Below are 21,153 nucleotides of genomic sequence, written 5' to 3'. Positions count from 1 at the left end.
GTGTATTGGCTATTATATTTCTCTCATTAATGGATAGAATAGTCTTGGATTATAATTCTCATTTTTGTGTTTCTCTTTTTATTATTTCTATTTTAATCATGAATTATTAAACATATTTGAATTCTCCTCCCCCCCCTTTTTTTTTTACTTATTGTTTGTTGTTATATTTGAAATAACTTAACCTAACCTAACCTTATTTATGCTTTACATCTCTCAGCTCTGCAAATTGATTTCCATCACCACGTTATACAAGATATTGAAGTCCGGGACAACTCACAGGACGGCGTGGGTGTTATTTACAGTAACCAGTATGCCATTGCCAACCCTGACGCTCGGGTGTTCAAGGGCTGCTCCTTTAGCCGGAATAAAAGACACGGCATCAGTGTGAAGCAGATGGGGGTCAACATAACTGGTAAGTGACGGTGAAAAGGAAAGGGAAGTAATTTGTTCCATTCATCTTTATATTGAAAGTTACTGTAGAGTAGAATGAAAAATTTGCAAGATGTTATATTGTAGTTTATGACAGCTTTTATCATCATTATGGTTGTTGTTATTATTATCATTCTCTCATTAATACAGGGTAATCATATTTACCATCAGTCATTATACTTTTACTTTAGTCATCGTTATTATGGCTGCCATTACCTCAATCTCACCAATGAATAAGTCAGTCAATTAGTTTTCAATAAAAAAAATCCTCACTTAATTATTCTCACATTGACAGATGTATCATACACCTACAATCTTTGTTAAGTGTTTCCATCACTGATCAACAGCTATTGCAATTAGTTTCAGTTTTCACAATGACATTATAAGCAAAAAATAAAAAATTCACACCCACATGAGAGAAAGCTTCTAAATGCACACGAACATAACACACATACAGTATAGCCGATAGTGGGAGAGCAACGTCTATCTTTATAGCTTGAGTCATTGTGGGAAAATGCTTGAACATATGAATAATCTTCCTGTGCTGTATGTCGCTTTGATCGAGACATTTTTCAGCTGCTGTAACTTGACACTTATAGGTAACACTTGTTGTACTTTCTAAGACTCGGAGCTACAAGGCAATGATGGTTCTGGCATCCACTTCAACCCATTCTTGTCTCGAGCTGATCAGAGGGAGCTAACAGGGTGGCTCAAGTTGCTGCATGACAGATACAGAAAAATTCCAGGTTAGTATTTCTATCACTTGAAGTTTCTTAAGATAGGAAATTTATATTTCACAAGTACAGTATTACCAGTACAGTATATGTCTAATACAAGGTAAACTGTTTATAATCAGGTAAATTTGTATAATACATATGTTAAATGTTTCATACTGTGAGATATGTAGATGTGGTTATTGTAGTTTAAGAATTGGTCTACAGTATGGCATGAATGAATAGTACACCAGGCACTGAAGATATGATATTTTGTATAGACTTACCAATAAATGTGCATGATTGAATAAATTATCTAAGTCTGCTTCCTGTTCTATGCCTAACAACGATAATACAGTATTTCCATATCACTAAATAATTTAAGAAAAATCATTTTCAGACACTCCAAAGGATATCCAGCTGACACTCAATGAGCCAGAATATTTCATCACACAGACACTACGGGGCGCTGACACCAAGATGACCATCCACGTCTCGGTAAGACTTACATACCGGGTAGTTATGGTCGTTCTTCAGGTGAGGTAAAAGTGATATTATCAATATGTCCAAGAGGGACTTTTTCCATTGGGGATCATGAAGCAAACTTACTGGTAATTTTATTATATATAACATTCAGACAATTTGAGCTGCTTCCAGGGGTAGACTTTACCATGGTTACTGTGTCACTTGGTCTACTCAACACCCCTGGAGGGCCATAAAATGTTGATGATGAACGATCAAAATATTACACTCATCAAGTCTTAGTATTTGTTGCTCATTAGCACTGTGGTCATACCAAAGTAACTGGTCTTTCTCACCTCCATTCAAAAGAGTGTTGTAGTGACCCGGTATGGGTGAGATTACTGCACTTTCATGTCAATATGATATTCTAATCGGCAGTAATTTTTCAGACGTCACATTCCAATGTAATCGGAATCCAAGTGTTGAACCCGATCACACCAGAGAGCACCGAGATGATTGTGATATATGACTACCAGAAGATTATTGAGAGCCAGGTGAGAAATGTTGTCCACTGTAAGTCATCCATTAGAGTGGCATTTTAACATGACTTATTACTTTATTACAGAAATTCATTTGTTTCATCAGGTTACTTGTAGTATTAGATGGAACAAGACATTACAGTCTCATAATTCTGTCTCTATGTAGCAGCAAAGGGTGTGAGATGCCTAACTGAAATATTTTCTCAAATTTTGATGTTTCCAGGATATTGCGCGCTGGGACCTGCGAGGGGACCAGGTGGCTTTCCCTACGACCTCCGGTAGTTATGCCATAACTATTGAGTACAGCTCAGGACCTTATGCTCTTGGTGACGTCATCTTTGTACTGACAGCTATAGATAGTAAGTCAAGTATTGCATCAACGTTTTATAGTTTTTCACAAGACATCATTGTGGTCATACATTAACTTATTCTCTTATTCATTGCTCAGTTAGATCTCTTTCTGTGTAACCTTTACTAACTTATGCAAGGAAAATGACCGTAAAAAGATGATGATGATGATGATTAACCATTTAGAAAACTGTTAAATATCTCTTAATCCTTTGGCCTTAGAGGTTCCCTAAGGTGAGTAAGACTGTCTGGCAATAGCAAGAATAAGATTTTGAATTGCAACAATTGGTGAGAAAGAGTTAAAGATGAAGTTTCACTTTCTATCCTGTTAACATAATTTATAGATTACCATTGAGACATTTCTGTATTTGGTCTTGATTTTGTAGCTACCCATCCTGAGCATAAGACTTCATCTTTTGTCTAGAATTAACTTTTTACATAATCCAATGACTTACTCTTTAGGGAGGGACATCGCCCAGGCTGGAGATCTACGCAACTTCCGTGCTAAGTGGCCCATGCTGTACATTGACAAAACAAACATTCAACAAAATGATATTGGCATCTCTACACTGCATTACAACAGGTACTGTATTTGAGTCTTAACTAAGGATCAATATCATGAAGCTATAGCGTAACTAGGCTGTGTATGTAAACATTTATACTTTTTCATAGATAAATGTATTGTTTAGTGTCCCAAGAAGATGTTAACGTATTTTATATCTCTTTATTGTTACAGTTTTGTTAATTGAAGCTCACCCATTATATTTACCAGTAAATTATAGTGATAAAGACACAATAACTATTACCATAAAAAGAGAACAATTGTACAGAATATCAGAAAATAAAGTAAAGCTAAAGTTAATCTACTGACCATCAACTGCTGTGGAGGGAAACAAAGTAAAGGAGAATTGTATGGATCCTTCACATTTATTTCAATTGTCCCCTTCTTTGTGTGTTGTCTGTGGTTATCTTCCCACCCAGAGTCCTCTAACATATTCTTCCTCAACTTTAACTGTTAAATGAATAACATTATCTATTACACAGACTATTTCAGCTCTTCTACTTTCCACTATATTACTATAAATTTTTTCCAAGCTATCATCTGTCACTCACTGCATCCATTATTGTTAATCTCAAGCTAACATGTTATTTACAGCAACACATTATGTAAAGAACCCCACACGCATTCAGTGCAGTCAACGTACAGCTTCTCAGGATCATCGCGTGTGTTAAGCGGACACTGACTGTATAGTAATAATACCTTCAGTCTCATGCACCAACAAGCTACAGTATATTATCATTCAACAGATATCTGACAGATGATGGCGATCACCTCATGCGATGTGCTAATGAGAGTATGGTGGTCATTAACTCTAAGATTATAAACAATAACAACCAGGCAGTGTACACACTCTCACCGTTTAGAGTCATGATGGATAATGACGACATTGCAGAGATAACCTTCATGTTCAACGGTACCACCATATCAGGCAATGGCCGAGGCATTGACCAGTACAGTTGGTGAGTTTACTGCAGAGATGTTTTTCAATCAAATATTTCTAATGGTAATTGTGGCTTTATACAGCCCAAGATAGCAAAGTGATGAGTTTTTTATCAGTATTTTCATTTTATACATTAGTAAACTATACTGTAAGTTGTCATATTTTCTGAAAATCATGATTATATGTCATTTTCATGCATTCCTTTCCCTACATTCAGAATTAGGTGTTTATCATTTTATGTACTTGGTGACAGACTTTTTCATCACACAATTGTTTTATTCTTAGGGATGTTCGAGAGTCCAACAACCTCTTCCACTGGGTGCTGCAGGAGACTGTAATGGAAAACAATGGTGGTGGTGGTATAGTACTAACGCTGCCATATGTGTGGCAGTACACTGAGAACTTCACCCATACTATTTACATCAATCAATCGTCTTTCCTAAATAACGTTCGGTTCCAGTTCTTGGTAGATGGCCATTTTGCTCGTATAAACATGACCGATTCCAAATTTGAGACGAACACTTGTGAACAAGGTCTGATATCGCTGCAGGGCATGGAGAAAGAGATGTTCATTTATGATAACACCATAACCTCAAATATTGGCTCATATGTTGTTGAATTTAACACTAACAGTCAAAGTGATATCCTTGGGGTTGTACAAGCTCATTTTGAATACAACAAAGTTCAAAGAAATAGACATGCTCTTCAGCTTAGGAGCAGCCCATCTAGGGCATATCAGCCAGCCAGCTACACTATAGCAGTGCGAGGTCTTCAGAAAATAAACATAACTCATAACCAGTTTGGATCCAATGAAATGGACTATGAATTACTGGCTGGTCTCTTTACCAGTAGGATTGATAATTATCTAAATGTCGAAGCTAATTGGTGGGGTTCCCGTGACCCTAAAGTAATTGAGGAGCGCATCTTTGATTTTGATGACTGGAATAACTTTGCACTTGCCGACTATCTTCCATACCTCATTGAAGACAACCTGAGAGCACCTGTGTCATCAGTGGGATCATCTACAACAAAAGAGAAGACAATGGATCTGGAGGCCATTGGTGGTCGACTTCTACATGATTTACGATTAACAAAACGTTCTGAACCGTATGTCATAAAGTCTGACTTAACTGTCATGCCGGGAGTGACCTTGGTGATTGAAGCAGGAGCTACATTGGAGTTCTTTCCCAGCGTTGGAATGCTTGTTCTGGGTCGCTTAGAAGCAGTAGGTGTCAAACATAACCGCATCACCATGCGACCTGTTGATACTTCAACGGCAACGCACTACAGAGTTGGCCGCCACACAAAATCATCTTTAGAATCTGTAAGACTATGTGTAGAAGGGGACTGTGACGGCAGAAGGTAAGTTTCTTTGTCAGTTTTACATTTGACTACAGTGATATCTCCGTTGGTCGGAACAATTGGTGCAGAGCACTTCCGGGAATGAGAGATTTCCGGGTAACGAGACGACTCTCTCAAAGCCAGAAAAAATCCCTCATCCCCGGAATTTTCCGGGTAACGGAAAAATGTTCTCGGAAGTTCCATAAATTGCCCATTACATCATATCTCGAACCCGGAAAAATATCCCTCATCCCCAGAATTTTCCGGGTATCGGGAAAATTTTCTCAGAATTTTCCGGAAAATATGCCCCTCGGAAAATCGTTCTCAAAGCCGGAATTTTCCGAGAAAAATTTCAATTCCGGCTATCGGAGAGCTCTGGGTTTGAGGGATTCTGGCTAACAGAGATATTACTGTATTAAACTATATTTTATTGTGGCACTCAGTCATATTCAGTCTATGTTTCATCAGAAAACTATTTCTTGATATCATTGAATAATTGAAGAATGAATATCCATAGTTTCAGAATAGTTGTGTGATGTGTTGATTGATTTAGCAATTGTTATCCCAAAGATGGTGTTTCAAAATTCAATATTCTAATTCTACAGTAATAAGAATGTCTAATTCTGTTCACAAAATTAGTTCTGTGATTTAGCATTAGACTTTAGTGATGAATATTTATACAAGTAACTTATGAGACAAGCTGGAACTTGAGCAAGATCCAAGTAGATTTTATCTTAATTATCGTCCCCAGTTTGAAAGTCTTGTTTCAATTATACATTTTCTTGAATGCCAATTTAGAGACGGGTTCTTGGACATCTTTAATGGTACAACGAAGCAGTGGGTACCAATCTGTGATAATAGATTCACTGAGCGCAACGCCCAAGTAGTGTGTAATCAACTTGGACACAATATAGTCAACGTCTTCCATGGTCGCAATAAGCGGACTGAGATGTTCCCCAATGCTTTAATACGCATTCGATCGTGGCCTGACCCTATTCAGTGTGATGGTAAGAATGTATACAATTACAGTACATGAATTTAAAATTTTATCAATCATAAAAATTTTTTAACACATATATATTATAATATTTTTATAAAAAAAAAACTGAGCTCTCTGTCAGTATCTATATTCAGTTCATCAATTCCTGTAATTTTACCATTTGAAAAGCAAAAATTATTTCCATAAGTGATAAACCATGTCCAGCACTTGTGAGAGACTGATCTAAAGTAACATTATGAGCAGCATTGTTCTTGTTTAAAGGCCATGGTCAGGTGCAACAAGTTTTGGTATTATAAATTTGTTTTCTTTTCTCAGGTACAGAGATGGCGTTAAATGAATGTTCCCTCAGGATGAATGGCCAGATCTTCAACCACACCTATGAATGTTCCTGGAATGGTGACTTTGTTTATATATCTTGTGGAGATCTCAACTTAGAGAATGAGAATGAAGAATACTGGGGTGGCATTAGGTATGCATGTTATGTTTTCTCTTCATCACAACCAGCCATTTATTTTGTATTTCCAGTGTACATTTAGCCAAACTTGTGTGCTGCTCTTGATAATATGTAGTATGAGACACGGGTATGAGAGAGAGGTACCAAAAGGGATGCAGCTCATTGTAAACCAAATATAGAGTATTGGAGATGGGTTGATAATTAATTAAGAATTACATTACAGTAATTCAAAACTGAAGGATTAGTGTTAATATGCAGTATGTACCATAGTTTATCACATGATTCATTCCTGCAGGTTTTCAATCCCTAATTTTGAACACATGGATGTGTACCAGAGGATCCATAACACCAACAGCCCAGAACATGCTCACGCCCACCCGCTAGTGCATGGTAACTCACACACAACTGTGTTACCTTCTGTGATGAAATGGGTAAATATTGAAGGTGCAGGAATACTTCATAATGACAAATCTCCAGCAATTCTTTCTTTCCACGAGACGCCAAAACTACGGGGAGTTACCATAAGGAATTCGGCATACGATGGCCTGTCCATTGTCTCTGCTAAGGACGGCTTTGATATGTTATACAACAAGTAAGTCATCACAAGTTTGTTTCCTAAAATAATTGTTTGCGGGAAGATTGGTTTGGATATGCTACAGTACAGTATCAGGAATGTGTCAAACAAGTAATCAAGATTGAAATAATTTTGTTTTATGATTGTTGTCAGGATAGAATTATAAAACTAAAGTTTAAAAAGACATTGGATGAAAAATTGGAAAGCATGATTTGTGTATTATATAAAGTGGAAGTGATGTGAAATCAAGTAAAGGATTGTCAGACTAGAGGCCAACAAGGAGGTGTGAAGAGGTATGAAAGTGTGTGCCAGGATCCTATAATACAGGTCATACAACAGTTAGGGGCCTCGGTGAATGTGTGTGTGAAGAAATTTAGGGGTCCATGAGAGGAAGAACTCGAGGATCATCTTGAGCATAAGAACAACATTATTGTGTATGGAGATCCCGAGAGCCAGTCAGAAGAGGCTGAGAGTAAGAAATCACAAGATAAGATGAGTTTTCAAGATATTTATAAGAAAGTTTGAATAAGTCAGTTGTCCCAAGTACTGTAATGTGGTCAGGTTAGGGAGGAAGTAGGAAAACAGGCCACACCCCCTCAGGATTACAGTAGAGAAAGAGAAGAAAAAGTAGGATGTTATTGGACAGGTAAAAAAGTTAGCAAAGAGCAAGAATTACTGTACAATACCATACAATCATATACTTGTACTGATCTTATTAATCTTTTATTACCTACAATATATCTGTCAAGGCAGAAGGTTTAGAAAGGTTTTTTTTTTCATTGTACGAGTATATTAATGTTATTTTCATTGACTGTCATTATTTTCATGTTTTAATCAGGTTTCAAAATAATCTGGGTGTGGGTGTCACTCTCATGGGCCTCACCGGAGAGACACGTGAAACTGAAGAGTCATCGTTCTTCCCTCTGACCAAGCTGCGTCTCCCATACCACATGTTCGGGATGGTAGACATCTGTGACTCTAGCAAAGAGCTCAGGATTGAGGAGAGGATCATCCTTTACTACAAATATGATAATCGACCTGTGGATTGTGTCAAGATATTTTCATCGGTGTTCAATGTAAAAAATTTTGGATTCAGGTGTGTAGAGTCTAAAAGAACTTCTAATTGGTTTTTATTGAACTTGTAGTGCAATTTCACTTTGTTGGGCTTGGAATTTGGCATGATTTTTTTTTTAATCTTTTTCCCACATTCTGTACTAATTTTGCAGATTTTTCAAGTTTACATTTTTTGATTGATTTCTCTGTTTTAGGCCTTATTGCAAATTTTTTATCTTTAACTTAAAAATACAGGTCTTATCAGTGTATATCTCAAAAATTTGATTGAAATAAAATGAATAAATTCATAAGTACAGCAACCAAATTATATAAATGTGACTAATGAGGTTTAGAATAAGATTTAACAAGGGACAAAATCTTCTATTAACCATCATATCTTGTCTCATTAATTAGGCTTCTTCAGTTTAATCTGTATGACTCCACCGTACACACTGATGACCCAGTTGTGAAGGACCGCATCGTTCTCTATGATGGAGACGTGTACAACTATACAACTGTGAAGTTTGCCGAGATTCACATGAACAGCGGAAATCACATGAGATTCTTCAAGACGGAAGGAACGAGCTTATCTGTGGAGGTTCACGCTACCGGAGCCTCGGGTGATCTTGGCTTTGTTGCTGAAATTGTGACCCTTCCCATATCAGATCTTGGCATTAGTAAGTATATACCTTCCCAAATCAGATCTTGGCATTAGTAAGTACAGGTATATACTTGGCATCAGTACCTAAGTACTGTATATGCAATGTTAGGTAGTTTGAAAAATCTCCACTGTGCTGTTGTGCCTAAAGTCGTGTCTCATTTTCTTGCGGGTGGTTCTCTGTATATTTCCTGCTGGTCTTCTTGACTATTTTAATTTTTTCTCCCTTGCTCTCTTGAAACATTACATCATGGCAACGTAATGTCTCTAAATCCCAACTGACACTTCAAATTATGGGATGGTTTTGTGTTAATTTTACTCATGCTAAGTTTTCTCAAATTTATGATCGTCCAACAGAGTTAATTATAAAGAAAAAATACTCAAAACACTGCTAAAAAATATATAAGAAAAGAAAAAAATAATTAGTGTTGATCTAGAGAATTACTGTAAATGATAAGAAATATGCAAATGCTTTCCTCTCCTGAAGCTTCATTACCACCGACTAAGTGATGTAAGTGTTGGTCTGGGTACACCTGTCAGTAGCCATACCCTCACCCTCTTACGACTCTATTCCTCCTTCCCTGACCAGTGATTAGTGTTCATGATCTACAGTCCAACCATTTGTACAGTATTACTCACCTGATAATTCTGGGTTCATGGTCCCAAAGTCCATTGTACCCAGGTTATGAATCTCTCTTTAATTCACTTAACTCACATGTTGGCCAGTCAAGTGTGAGCTTGAGAGGCTTTACTGTAATAACAAAGTGGAAAAGCATCTGGTTCATCAGTACTGTATCTTGTTATATTTTATTATCCAGAATTATGTAAATTTAAGGAAAATAGGAAATTTATTACTTTTTTTTTAACAGATCGAAACATTCTGCATAACTTTACATATAATGAGTATTATGACAACGCGGAAGGTGCCTTCTTTACCGCCACGGCTGGGGAGGTGCACCCATGGATGTGTCTATCATACAGCCGCTTAGAGAACAACGGGAGACAACTCTATGCGAATTTCACTACTACTAGAGCAGCTGTTTACCTAGACCTTCAGAATATGCAGGATGTTTATATCAAGGTTTGTCATTGAGCTTCTGTTATACACTTTTATCTTTTTCTTTTATTCTCTAGTTGGAGAAGAGTATTTGTTTATTTATTTAGGAATAAAAAAGTAAATAATGTGTGTTTGTATTTGTCCCGGCAACCCTAAATAAATGTTGCTTCTTTATATTGACAGTACAGTACGTATAACCAAATGCTTGGGTTAAGTGAGTAAGCAGACAAGAGGATGAAGTAAAGTAAATTAAAGCAAAGCAAAGTAAAAGTACAGTAGAGAAAGACTCAAATATAGCTTGATAAGTCAGTGGGTTGAAAAGTGAGTATAATATAACCATCTTTGATTCAATTAACTTAACATAAACATTCACTAAGCATCTATTACTTTCTTTCCTTCAGCTCCTCATGTGAGTCAGTCCATCATGTGTTATTCCATTCACTGCCACATAGCACATTCTGAAAGACCTAAAACACCTCACCTCCTCAAGACCTAAAACACCTCACCTCCTCAAGACCTAAAACACCTCACCCCCTCAAGACCTAAAACACCTCACCCCCTCAAGACCTAAAACACCTCACCTCCTCAAGACCTAAAACACCTCACCTCCTCAAGACCTAAAACACCTCACCTCCTCAAGACCTAAAACACCTCACCTCTTCTAAATGTCTCTTACTAATATTTCATTATCCTGTCCACCTTATTTTCACCACTTTACATTTACTCATTCCTGTACAACATTATATGCATTCAGTATTGTATAGGTAAACTTTCTCCTACTACCTGTACTGTTTATTCTTCCAAACTCATGTTATTTTATTGATATTTGTCTCTAATTTACACGAAGAGTCTTACGTGTTGATAATCGCAACAGAATAATGTGGTGCGCAACAATACTGGAGGCGTTTACATTAATGCTGGATCCATGGGTTCTGCGACGAAGCTGCAAGCCAACGTCACCAACAACCTATTTGAGGACACTCTTCACTGGCCGGCCCTCTTCATAGCCTCCAAGGAAAACTCGGCATACCAGCACGCACTCATAGCCTATAATGACTTCAGTTGGTCTTACTCACCGTACCATGACGTCATCACCTTAGCTCAGGTTAGCAGACATTATGTTAACATGTTTATGAGTTTCATTGATTTTTATGCTAGTTTGTCTATGGTTCTCATCATTTGGCTTTTATCTCCATTTAAAGAACAATTTAAGGAGAACATTTTGTTAAGTGTTTGATAATTGATAGTCTAGGTAAGTATTTTTAATTACTGGAATTGCTTAGGAAATTCTTAATTATTATAGTCTACCAATGATCAGAATATAGAGATGAGGAAAATTATCATATTTTTGTATCTCAATCTTGTGTAAGTTGTTCTTATATTCCATCATAACATAATTTTCATTGGATTTCATGACAAAGCTTCTTCAGGGCTTTTGTCTCGTTGACTCTACATAAATGCATTAATATCTCAAAGTAATCAATATATCTTTCATGTATAATGTATAAACCTTGCAGTTGTTATCATCATAGTAATACAGTACAGTACAGTATACTTTATGATTTAAAGGATATTTAAACATATCCTTCCTCATGATGTATGAACTTATCATCAACACAGAAGCAGTATTATATGTACAGTATATCTGAAATATCACCAGAAAATTAATACTAAACTGCCTTGCAGGTGGTGTCTGTGTTCACTCATAATTACCTTCACAGCAACATTGGCCGACACATTTTAGACATCTATGGCTTCCAGAAAGTCCGTCTGCCCGTGTACCAGACTACATCTCATAACAGTTTTGCCAAGTGAGTGTTGTAACCTTGAAAGGCTGTGTTTTTTCCCATCTATACCAGATTATAATGCTTCATGAAATAAGTCCTTTCGGAGCTGAAAAAGTGGGCTAATTATCCCAGTTAAATCTGTGAAACTTAAAGAAGCCGAAGTGACTGTTAACCCTTTGTGTACTGGTCACCTCTGAGCTGAATAAAATCATCATTGTAAAAGGGTTAAATATCTGTACCTTATTCTGTCATGTTTTGAATATGAGAATTACCAAACAGGATATAAATGATTCCACAAAATATGGATAAGATTTTGTACATGGATGCTTGTCCTGAGTAACCAGATGCTACTGTGGTAATGTTATCTACAGTATCCAATACTTGGCAAATGATTCCTCCACACTGTAGTAAATTAAGCTTTATTTGTGGTGTTTTGTTCCATTATCTTGAAAGTTTCAGATTTGTTGCAGAAAGTTTTTATGAGAGAATAATTGTTATTATAAGTAGTGCTGTTTAAATCATTGAGAGAAATATTTTGGATGACCTAAGTGGATCTCTCCAGACCCATTAACTCAGAAGAGCAATATACTTGACAGAAAAATAAATACTGTGTATAGTTCCTCATCAGGTCATAAAGTATAAATCTTGTGCCAACAGGAACATGGCCATGGACCCAACTTACCAAGGCACCATCATAGCTGGCAGCGCTGGACAACAGTTTGTAGATAATGTCTTCTACAACTTGGACAATGCTTATGAACTTGTCGCTGTCAATGAATCTGTGTAAGTCACATTAACACTTCTTTATATAGTATTTGAGTTTTATATTTATCTTTATGTCTAATGTAATAACTGACTTTTTAGTTTCTAATTTGTTTAATTGAAAAAAAATGTATTTTAGTTTTAAGTTATCTCATGTATCTATGTACAGTAGCTGTTTTTATTAAGAAATTAGCTTAGCAGATTGGAATAAGTTCAGTATTTTTATAAATTACCTGTACTGTTTGTTTTGTAGCTCCTCAATATAGCAGTTATTATGACAGCAGGAGACTGTGTTGTGTAGAGGATTATCTCTAGAGGAATACAGTACTGTATAAGGATAAAAGTGGCAGGCTCAGTTTTCTCTTTGTGGTTCAACTCCAAGCAAAGTTGAACTCAATGATTGTTTCCTGGAACCAAACTTAAGAACGTAAAAATACTTGAGATTATTTTCTAAACATGACTCTTAGGGCGAAGAAAAATATGTATTTCTAATCACACTACTTTATGCACCTCGCACGCCTCCTTGACTGCCCACGCACAGGTCTGGACTCAGTAGGTAAGGTCATGTCGACTCAGAGGGAACAATAGATTTGCATGTTCAATTGTTTTCTGTATGCTTTAGGATGCTGCTACAGTGTAGAAGAAGGTAAAGGATTATATCAAGCATTTCAGGAGCTTATCTAATTGGACAATAGAAAGTGGTTGGTACACTGCAGTACATACTTGTATATACAATATTTTCTCTTACCATTAAGACAAATTTCTTTCATGGATTTGGTAACTTTAAATGGATGGAAAAGCATTATACTGGAGTACAAATTGCTTGATTTCAATAATAACTGAAGTAATTATTTGTATAATCTTAAGTACTTTAGGTACATCAAAATTACATTAGATTATTCTGGTCAAATGAATTAAATTGTAAAAGTTTGCTTCCCATGAAGAAGATAAAAGTCATACAATTGACAACATTAGGTCAGTGATGATGATGTTGATCACCTCCTGTGAATAAGGAATAACTGCCAGGTTATGTCATGTATCAGATTTTCATAGCTGCACCCGTCAAATCTAAAATAATATTTTAAGGATAATAATTCTATATTATGTAAAACAATAATAACATTAACTCATTAGTTTTGCCAAAGCATCTATACCTTACTGTACTGTGCCTCTTGCTTCAACCCGGCCATAGAAAACATAACTGTACCTGTTTTCTTTGCTCACGACTGGTGCAGGTACAGATACATTCTTATCCAGTACTATATGTACCTAGTACTTGCCAACAGTGTGTGGGAGAGGTACTGTACTGTACAGTATTCTATGGACGTGTAAGATAGGACCTCAAGATACTGTAGATGTGTCTCAAGACTGTTTATGGATGAAGTATTACCAGCTCCTCAGTTACCTGCCCATTTTTGCCATCACTTTCCATTAACTTGCTTTATTTACACATGAAGGTCCCTCACCCAGTTCAACACATAAGATATGACTATAAACAAGAGTTTTTGGGTCGGTGCTCTTATTAGTTTTGCTTCTTTGTATTGTAGTTGTTTTAATCTTAGGGTTATTAGCTTTTTATATTTTCTCCTTGACACTTTTCACTCACCACATATTATTTAGAAGCACCTCAGTATAAATCTCATGATGGGTACAGCACAACTACTCTTTAGTTTGGCATGAGTTACTGGCCGTTCTTCTTGAGGTTAGATAAGTGCATGTATATATTGATGAACACACCACTGCATGCCTGCTTGTGGATTACAGACGCTGCAACATTTCCACGGAATGCTCCCAAGTGGACACCTACGATGAAATGGTTGATGAGAGGTCAGTAGCTACCTAACCTATCCTAGTCAAACCTAACATAACCTAACCAAAATGAAATGAGCCATTGGTGAGAGTTTGTACTTTTGTGTACTTGATAATCTCTTGGATGTAATGTATTAAATATAGAAGGGGATATTTTACATGATACTCCATTGAGGAACAAAATTATAGGGGATGTTATGTTGCACTAGAAGACAAAATTATAGAAAGCATTTGTCTCTCTTGCCCTGGCTCTAAATGAAATTGGCTTGTCATTGTAGGAGATATTTACCTTGTGTGCACCTGTAGTTTGTAATTCTCTTGTAGTATTATGTACAATCCCACCTTTGGAAGTTTTTGGACTCTGCATGTTCTTATCAGTAAATGTTCACCTTTACTGTTCACCTGTACAGTATTGTTCACAAGTAATATAATGTACATGTATTATTAAAATTTCCCAACGATAAACTGAAAATTAAATAGAGACGAAGTAACAATACTACAGTACAATTTATATGCTTTAATAACAATGTAAAGACAAGTTTTAATATCAGTGAGAAGAACAAAAGTAAATGAGCCATTTCACTCAAAAGATAACTACAGTTGATAGTTATTGTTGACAGTCATATGTTTTTCCCTCTTTTGTAACATTCTATAATCCTTCCTGTGGCCTTGAAATGTGTGCCAAACTTTCCTTCATGCTGGTGTTACATTCCACTTGTGCCTGATTCATATTATTATAATTTAGGTAACTTATACACACCATGGCATTATGATATGCAGAATATTTAAATTTTCATTGTTTAACATCCTTTTCAAGATTAATTCCTGTTATATATCTGAACCGTCTGCTCATTTCATTTTGTTAAAGTCAAATAAAAGATCAAATTAAGACTTTTTGTTCTGGATATTTGACAACTTTGGGGAATCTTTCTGAACCTAATTACCTAAACAGTGACAGAGTAAAGAAAATTATGACAATGATTACTTTTAAGGACATTGAATTACTTTATCAATCTTGTGAAGTAAATTAGGATTTAGTTATTCCTCTATGATAGTTTAAACATACATACTGTAGATATATACAGTTATTGAGAAGTAACAGCTTACAATGGTGAATGGAGATATTCAGTATTATATTGTAATAGAACTTTATCTTCACTTAACCTCTTTTTTTTTGCACCTTTCATTGGTCTTAAGTGCAGTAAACTTTAGTTATTCATGTACCGTACCACTATCTCAGCAGCCTTGAGCCAGGAAAATTATTAAGGTACTATTTCCTCACCAAGAAATTGTTCTAAGGTTAAGTTATGCCCACTGCTCGGTGTTACAGGTCAGATGTTTGGAAGACTCCCATTGATGCTCGAGACAACTGGTGGGGGTTCAACACATCCGTGGCCGTGTCCGGACGTATCCACGATAAAACAGACGATGTGACTCTTCTTCGTGTTGATTATAGGTATAAAATCCTACTTTTGATATTTTACATTATTATACATTTCATTACTTATTATTATGCATTTCATTGCTCATTATTATGCTTGGCAGAGGTCAGGAATTAAATTGATTACTATTGATTAAAAATAATGAGAGCTTTACTTGCTATGTCACTCAGGGCCTGAAATTTTGTAAACTACAACGTCACACAGATGGTGTTTGTAGAAACTCGTCAGAATATGTCTCGTTTCTCATATCTTCATACAATCACCAGTTTGGATGATTTCAGGTTTTAGAAATTGTGATCTTAAGTAAACATGACTCTCCTTGACAGTCAATGGAAGCTGAACAACTACTCATTACTACAAGGGTGTGAGCCAGGCTACACTAGAGTCGGAGATGCCTGTTATCTGTACATTGGTGGTCCAGTCACACATGAAGAAGCTAAGGCATTCTGCAAAAGGGACAATGCCTCCTTACCATTCCTACAGAAGTGGTACTGGGAAGTGCAGGTATGATGCTCTTAAATACCTTTTAAGATATTTGAATCATGAAGTAAATCAAAGTGTTGAATAATAAAGTTGCAGGTCATGTAAATAAAGTTCAGTAGGTATTTTGGGCTTACTATATATCAAATGGTGAGAGTGAGGCAGTGAATGAGAAACACCATCAAGGTCCCTGGTAAAGTGAATGGTTTAGTTGGTGCTGCAGTTTGCTACAATTACAGTTGAAGGGAAATTGGCTTGTTGAAGAGTGTGGTGCCAGCACTGGTTGATCCCACACAACATGAGGAAGAAAACTGTTGACAGTATCTAAGCCACAACTCCCATTTCATTTCAGACCTTAAGTCTTCTGGGGATAGATTAAGAAATTTTATATCTGTTTTGTTATAGTATTGGTTGTTAGACCAGCAGCCTGAGTATCTGTGGGAATATGATATGGTGTGGGTGCAGCACTTGGATGTTATACGTGGATGTGCTGCCTTCGTCTATAGGCAAGTCCGTTCTGTCGACTGCAACCTGAATCTTCCCTTCATTTGTGAATCTGGTGAGTTATTGTTTACAAATCATGTATAAGTGTATTGAAACCTTGTTTGAGCATATCCTCCCTACATTTAATTTAGTATGAAACTGAAAACATATGAGAATATTGTGAAAGCTTTGATATAATATACATCCTACTAATGTCTACACTTGTATCTGCAGACCCAGATAAAACTATTGATAAATTTGCCTGGACCTCTGACCCATTGGCTGTGGCAGCCATCACAGTGACTTTTGGTTGCTTGATCCTTGTTGCTGCCTGTGTCTCCTGCTGGGTGTGTAAGTCACGAAATCGACGCAAGGAACGCATAATGCGCAGGAACTCCATTCGTGCATCTATCCGCTCCAACAGATCTGCCTTGTCTACCACCAGTGGAGGGTTCAGTGATATAGGACGCAGGAGGATCATCGAGGTGGGTCCCAGATATGTGGTCTTAACAAAGTAAACATGAAATTACACGAACTAAATACATTCCTCTGGGTTAAGCCTCCTGGTTTTATACAACAGTTCCTTAATACTTGTGTTAGGTTGATGATAGACTTTGAGTAGAGACAAATTCTCTTCTCTTGTTGAGGAAAAATTTCAATATTTGTTTAGATAACTTTTAAACCAGATATTGTGTGGTATTTACACTCCAAACTTTTTAATTAGGATACATTCTATTCCTTCCCAAGTTCATATTTTCCTGCCAGGAATTAATGTAGGAATTATTATGGTATCTCTTTAGTTCCTCCTTTGTCTTCCAGATTATCTCCCTTCCCTGGGTGTTACTCCCTCCTTCACCATTCTCCTCTTTACTGTTTACTCCTTATTTTCATCTCAGTACCATACCATACTTAACCTCACTCCCAGATACTGTACTGGACATCTTTCTAACTTCCTCAAGTATCTTATTCCTTATTATAATTTTCATTTGGATTTGCTAAATTTTTATAACCTGTTTGGCTTACTTAAGTCCACCATGTTAGAATACTTCCTCGCAAAATTATTACCTTACTTCTCTTTGTATTTATCTTTAATATACTTCTTTTACACAACTTGTTTCACTCGTTCACTACTCTTTGCCATTCCTGTTCACTCTTAGTGAAAACTATAGTGTTACACCAGAGGTCACATCCAACCTTCCTGCCTCAGTTTTGTTCCTCCCTCAGTGCTCTTGCCTTGATTAACATTACTATTCCATCCATGAATAAGAGGAACAACTTTGAAGACATTACATATTCTTGTCTTAAAGCTCTCATTTGGTCCTTTGTTAAATGTGACCCAACCTTAGTTACTGCTGCTCCTGTAGAATGCCTTCACTCCATCAAGCAACTTTCTTTTATTCGTAAATCTTTTTCACTTTCAACCGAACCTCTTGGTGCACCTTATTGTATGGCTGCTCCACACTCATGTCTCTATCACTTACTTTCAATTACCGGTATTAGGATTTATTTTAAATTCGGAGGTAAGTATGGCTGTGTGTACTTCCATTCTTACAGCATCACATCTCAGGGCCATGTTCATTACCAGGTTTTTGTTGATCAGTTCTTGTGATGCTTCTTTACTAAGAGTAGTATCATGTAAATTTTATATTCAAACTTCCAGTCGCTTTTATCTTTCAATAGAAATTATTGATAAATGACAAATTTGTGTCATTTAAAGGCAAGTTCTGTTGGGGTTGATCTGTTGTACTTTGATAGAAAGCACTGTAAGCTACATCATTCAAGTTTCTTTCAAGCATCCTTGCATTTGAATGTGCTGTATTAAATTACAAGGTACATTATAGTACAGTACAGTTTAAAGAATATGTTTAATCGTTGACAGTTAGAAATAGTTATATAAAAGTGACTTCAACAAACACCTGTACAGTATCCCCACACCTTACAGGAGCCACAGAGAGCGGTGCCCATGAAGGGTGGAGGCTCAGTTGGAGGAGCATCTAGAATGAATGGTCTCCATGGATCTTTTGACTCCATATCCAAGTCTAACTTCAACTCCTCAGTAGACGAGGATCCAAGCTTTGTGGTGTATGAGGAAACAACACAGTCTCCCCCCGGTTACACCTCAGAGCTTGATAATAGGTAAGTGACATCGGAGGATGTTTTAAGTAATGAGACTGCTTTAGCTAGATATATATACTGTATATGTTGTTTTATCTAATTCCTCACAGTTAAATATCTTGTTCTGAAAACTTTTTGATAAGATCTACCATAATGTGAATCATCACACCACAGGATCTACCAATAATAAAACTATTTCAAATTTCTTGCCTTTTTTAAAGTTTATTTAGACAAAAATATCCTTTCAAATTCATATTAAGTGCTGAGTGTTATAAAGGCATATCCCACCATTACTGCATTATACTGTACTGTACACCTCCCATGGCACTGAGCACTGAGGGGAGGCAGAGAGGCAGCGTCCCAGCTGGGGGCTGTGTTGCTATGGTGAGTGTCCTTGAGCCTTCCACAGTATATACACTAACTTGTATATTGTTTTATGCTTTCATCATTGCTATTTATATGCTTTCCTTATTGCTATTTACTGTACAGGGTATATGCCTACAATTTGAAGTTTTGATGTTAAATGTACTGCTAAAACTATTTTTATGGTTGTGTCTAACAAAATTTTTATGCAGTATAGGAGTTGGTAACTTTGGTGGGAATTTAGTTTCAGAGTTGATAACACTGTTCATAGTGTCATCTGTTGGTGGTGGTAGTTACGGCCAAGATGCGTTGGTGAAAGTTTGGTGTCTTGCTACAAAATATGCCTAGGATTATTCCTAGTATTTCTCAAAGGCTACGTTTTAGTCATACATGATACTGGATACAGTATATGAAAAAATCAGGCTTTTTTTACCCAAAAATGTGGTCGAATTATACACAAGTATATACAGTAATAAAAAATGGATTTAAATGAAGTTTTAGGTCAAAATAGCAACTGTTTGTAAAGAACCCTCGTACCCACAAACAAAAGCAGACTTATAAGCCCAGTACAAGAGGTGATAGTAGTGGTTCACCAGCCCTTACTGGCTATAAAGGGCTCTTCCTGTCCACCATCTTTGTGCTGAGAGTGTATACAGTAGTGAAGACTTACCAAGGTTGCAGGCACAAAGGAGTCCCTCACCAGCTCCCACACACTTTAGAATATCTAACTTCATTTCTAGCACCAATTCATTCCTCTTCTGTTTGAAGGGTGTTTTAGAGACAATGGGAGATGAAGTTGCAGGATGTTTGGAAGCCATAGCTCTAATAAGTACAGTACTGGAATGGTAGTTATACAGACCACAAAATGCACACAAGAAGCCCAGATCTGCCAGTGTCAGCATGTGGCAACAGGATGTGTGGAGTCCCAACCACACCCACATGCATCACTCACTAACATCAGCTGAGAAGCGGCCAAGATGCTGTGGTGCTGAGAGGCACACTGTAACTGATATGGAACGTGCTCTCGCACGCTCATTTGCACAAAGCCAAAATTTTCTTGTACTGTAATTGATGAATTTTTCAGAGAGGGTCCTCGCATAACAACCAATTGTCATATACAACATGCATATATCGAGGGCTACATGTAAAGTACTGTACTGTACTGTATATACTTTATGAGTGGTTGGCTATGTCAATGCTGTTGTTGAGTTTGTGGGCGGTCTCTTGTTTGGTAGAAATTGTTGCTTACCTCCCTCTTATAACTTACTGGTCATGGAAGTCTCATATGCAAGATGCATTTTGTATGTTCTTTTTTAAAGGAGTAGAGTCCCCCTTCACCTTGTATGTACAGTATTTGACTTGATTGCTGTTATATAACACAAAAAAATGTTGTTAGACTTACTTTTGGTTAATATATTTCAGTTATTCATTTCTTTGGTTCATTCCATACCTTGGGAAGTTAAATACTGTAATGATTTTAAACACCCCATCATTAAATTTGTAGTGATAAATTCAGCATTTGAGTCTCAAAAGTTATTTCATAATTTCATTACAGATTCTCTGCAGACCCTAACCTAGAAAATGCATGTGTGACAGAACTATTACACCCAAGTTTTAACATGACCTTCCAAAATCACGGGTTCAGGGACAACTCCTCATTTAACTCCCGAGAAAACGGCACCTTCACTGCTGAAGCTCGCGCACAGCAGTGGAATGGTTCTAACAATAACATTCCTCCCTCCAGGTATGTTAATTGTTGTTGGTAACATTGTTTCCTTTGGG

General features: G+C 36.7%; 1 protein-coding gene across 8 annotated transcripts in view; it reads left to right on the top strand.

The window, feature by feature from the left end:
• Positions 1 to 21,153, top strand: part of LOC121871446 (protein bark beetle-like) — a 58,381-nt gene that overhangs the window by 28,970 nt on the left and 8,258 nt on the right. For 3 of the 8 annotated variants that reach the window (XM_042373757.1, XM_042373752.1, XM_042373750.1), the window contains exons 12-35: positions 218 to 412; positions 1,053 to 1,175; positions 1,543 to 1,640; positions 2,054 to 2,158; positions 2,367 to 2,502; positions 2,954 to 3,074; positions 3,800 to 4,012; positions 4,279 to 5,355; positions 6,133 to 6,341; positions 6,650 to 6,803; positions 7,084 to 7,380; positions 8,201 to 8,458; positions 8,830 to 9,092; positions 9,943 to 10,154; positions 11,005 to 11,235; positions 11,817 to 11,941; positions 12,575 to 12,700; positions 14,444 to 14,506; positions 15,819 to 15,944; positions 16,257 to 16,434; positions 16,816 to 16,969; positions 17,128 to 17,378; positions 18,836 to 19,029; positions 20,927 to 21,115. In XM_042373757.1, the coding sequence (XP_042229691.1) occupies positions 218 to 412; positions 1,053 to 1,175; positions 1,543 to 1,640; positions 2,054 to 2,158; positions 2,367 to 2,502; positions 2,954 to 3,074; positions 3,800 to 4,012; positions 4,279 to 5,355; positions 6,133 to 6,341; positions 6,650 to 6,803; positions 7,084 to 7,380; positions 8,201 to 8,458; positions 8,830 to 9,092; positions 9,943 to 10,154; positions 11,005 to 11,235; positions 11,817 to 11,941; positions 12,575 to 12,700; positions 14,444 to 14,506; positions 15,819 to 15,944; positions 16,257 to 16,434; positions 16,816 to 16,969; positions 17,128 to 17,378; positions 18,836 to 19,029; positions 20,927 to 21,115 (5,098 nt within the window). Of the gene's footprint in view, positions 1 to 217; positions 413 to 1,052; positions 1,176 to 1,542; positions 1,641 to 2,053; positions 2,159 to 2,366; positions 2,503 to 2,953; positions 3,075 to 3,799; positions 4,013 to 4,278; positions 5,356 to 6,132; positions 6,342 to 6,649; positions 6,804 to 7,083; positions 7,381 to 8,200; positions 8,459 to 8,829; positions 9,093 to 9,942; positions 10,155 to 11,004; positions 11,236 to 11,816; positions 11,942 to 12,574; positions 12,701 to 13,220; positions 13,236 to 14,443; positions 14,507 to 15,818; positions 15,945 to 16,256; positions 16,435 to 16,815; positions 16,970 to 17,127; positions 17,379 to 18,835; positions 19,030 to 20,926; positions 21,116 to 21,153 lie in introns of all 8 variants that reach the window. The other 5 variants (XM_042373758.1, XM_042373756.1, XM_042373755.1 and 2 more) reach the window with 4 other exon arrangements.

This window comes from Homarus americanus, unplaced genomic scaffold (genome assembly GCF_018991925.1).
Source record: "Homarus americanus isolate GMGI-L3 unplaced genomic scaffold, GMGI_Hamer_2.0 scaffold45698, whole genome shotgun sequence".
Lineage (NCBI taxonomy): Eukaryota > Metazoa > Arthropoda > Malacostraca > Decapoda > Nephropidae > Homarus > Homarus americanus.
This window is presented reverse-complemented; position numbering and strand designations above follow the sequence as displayed.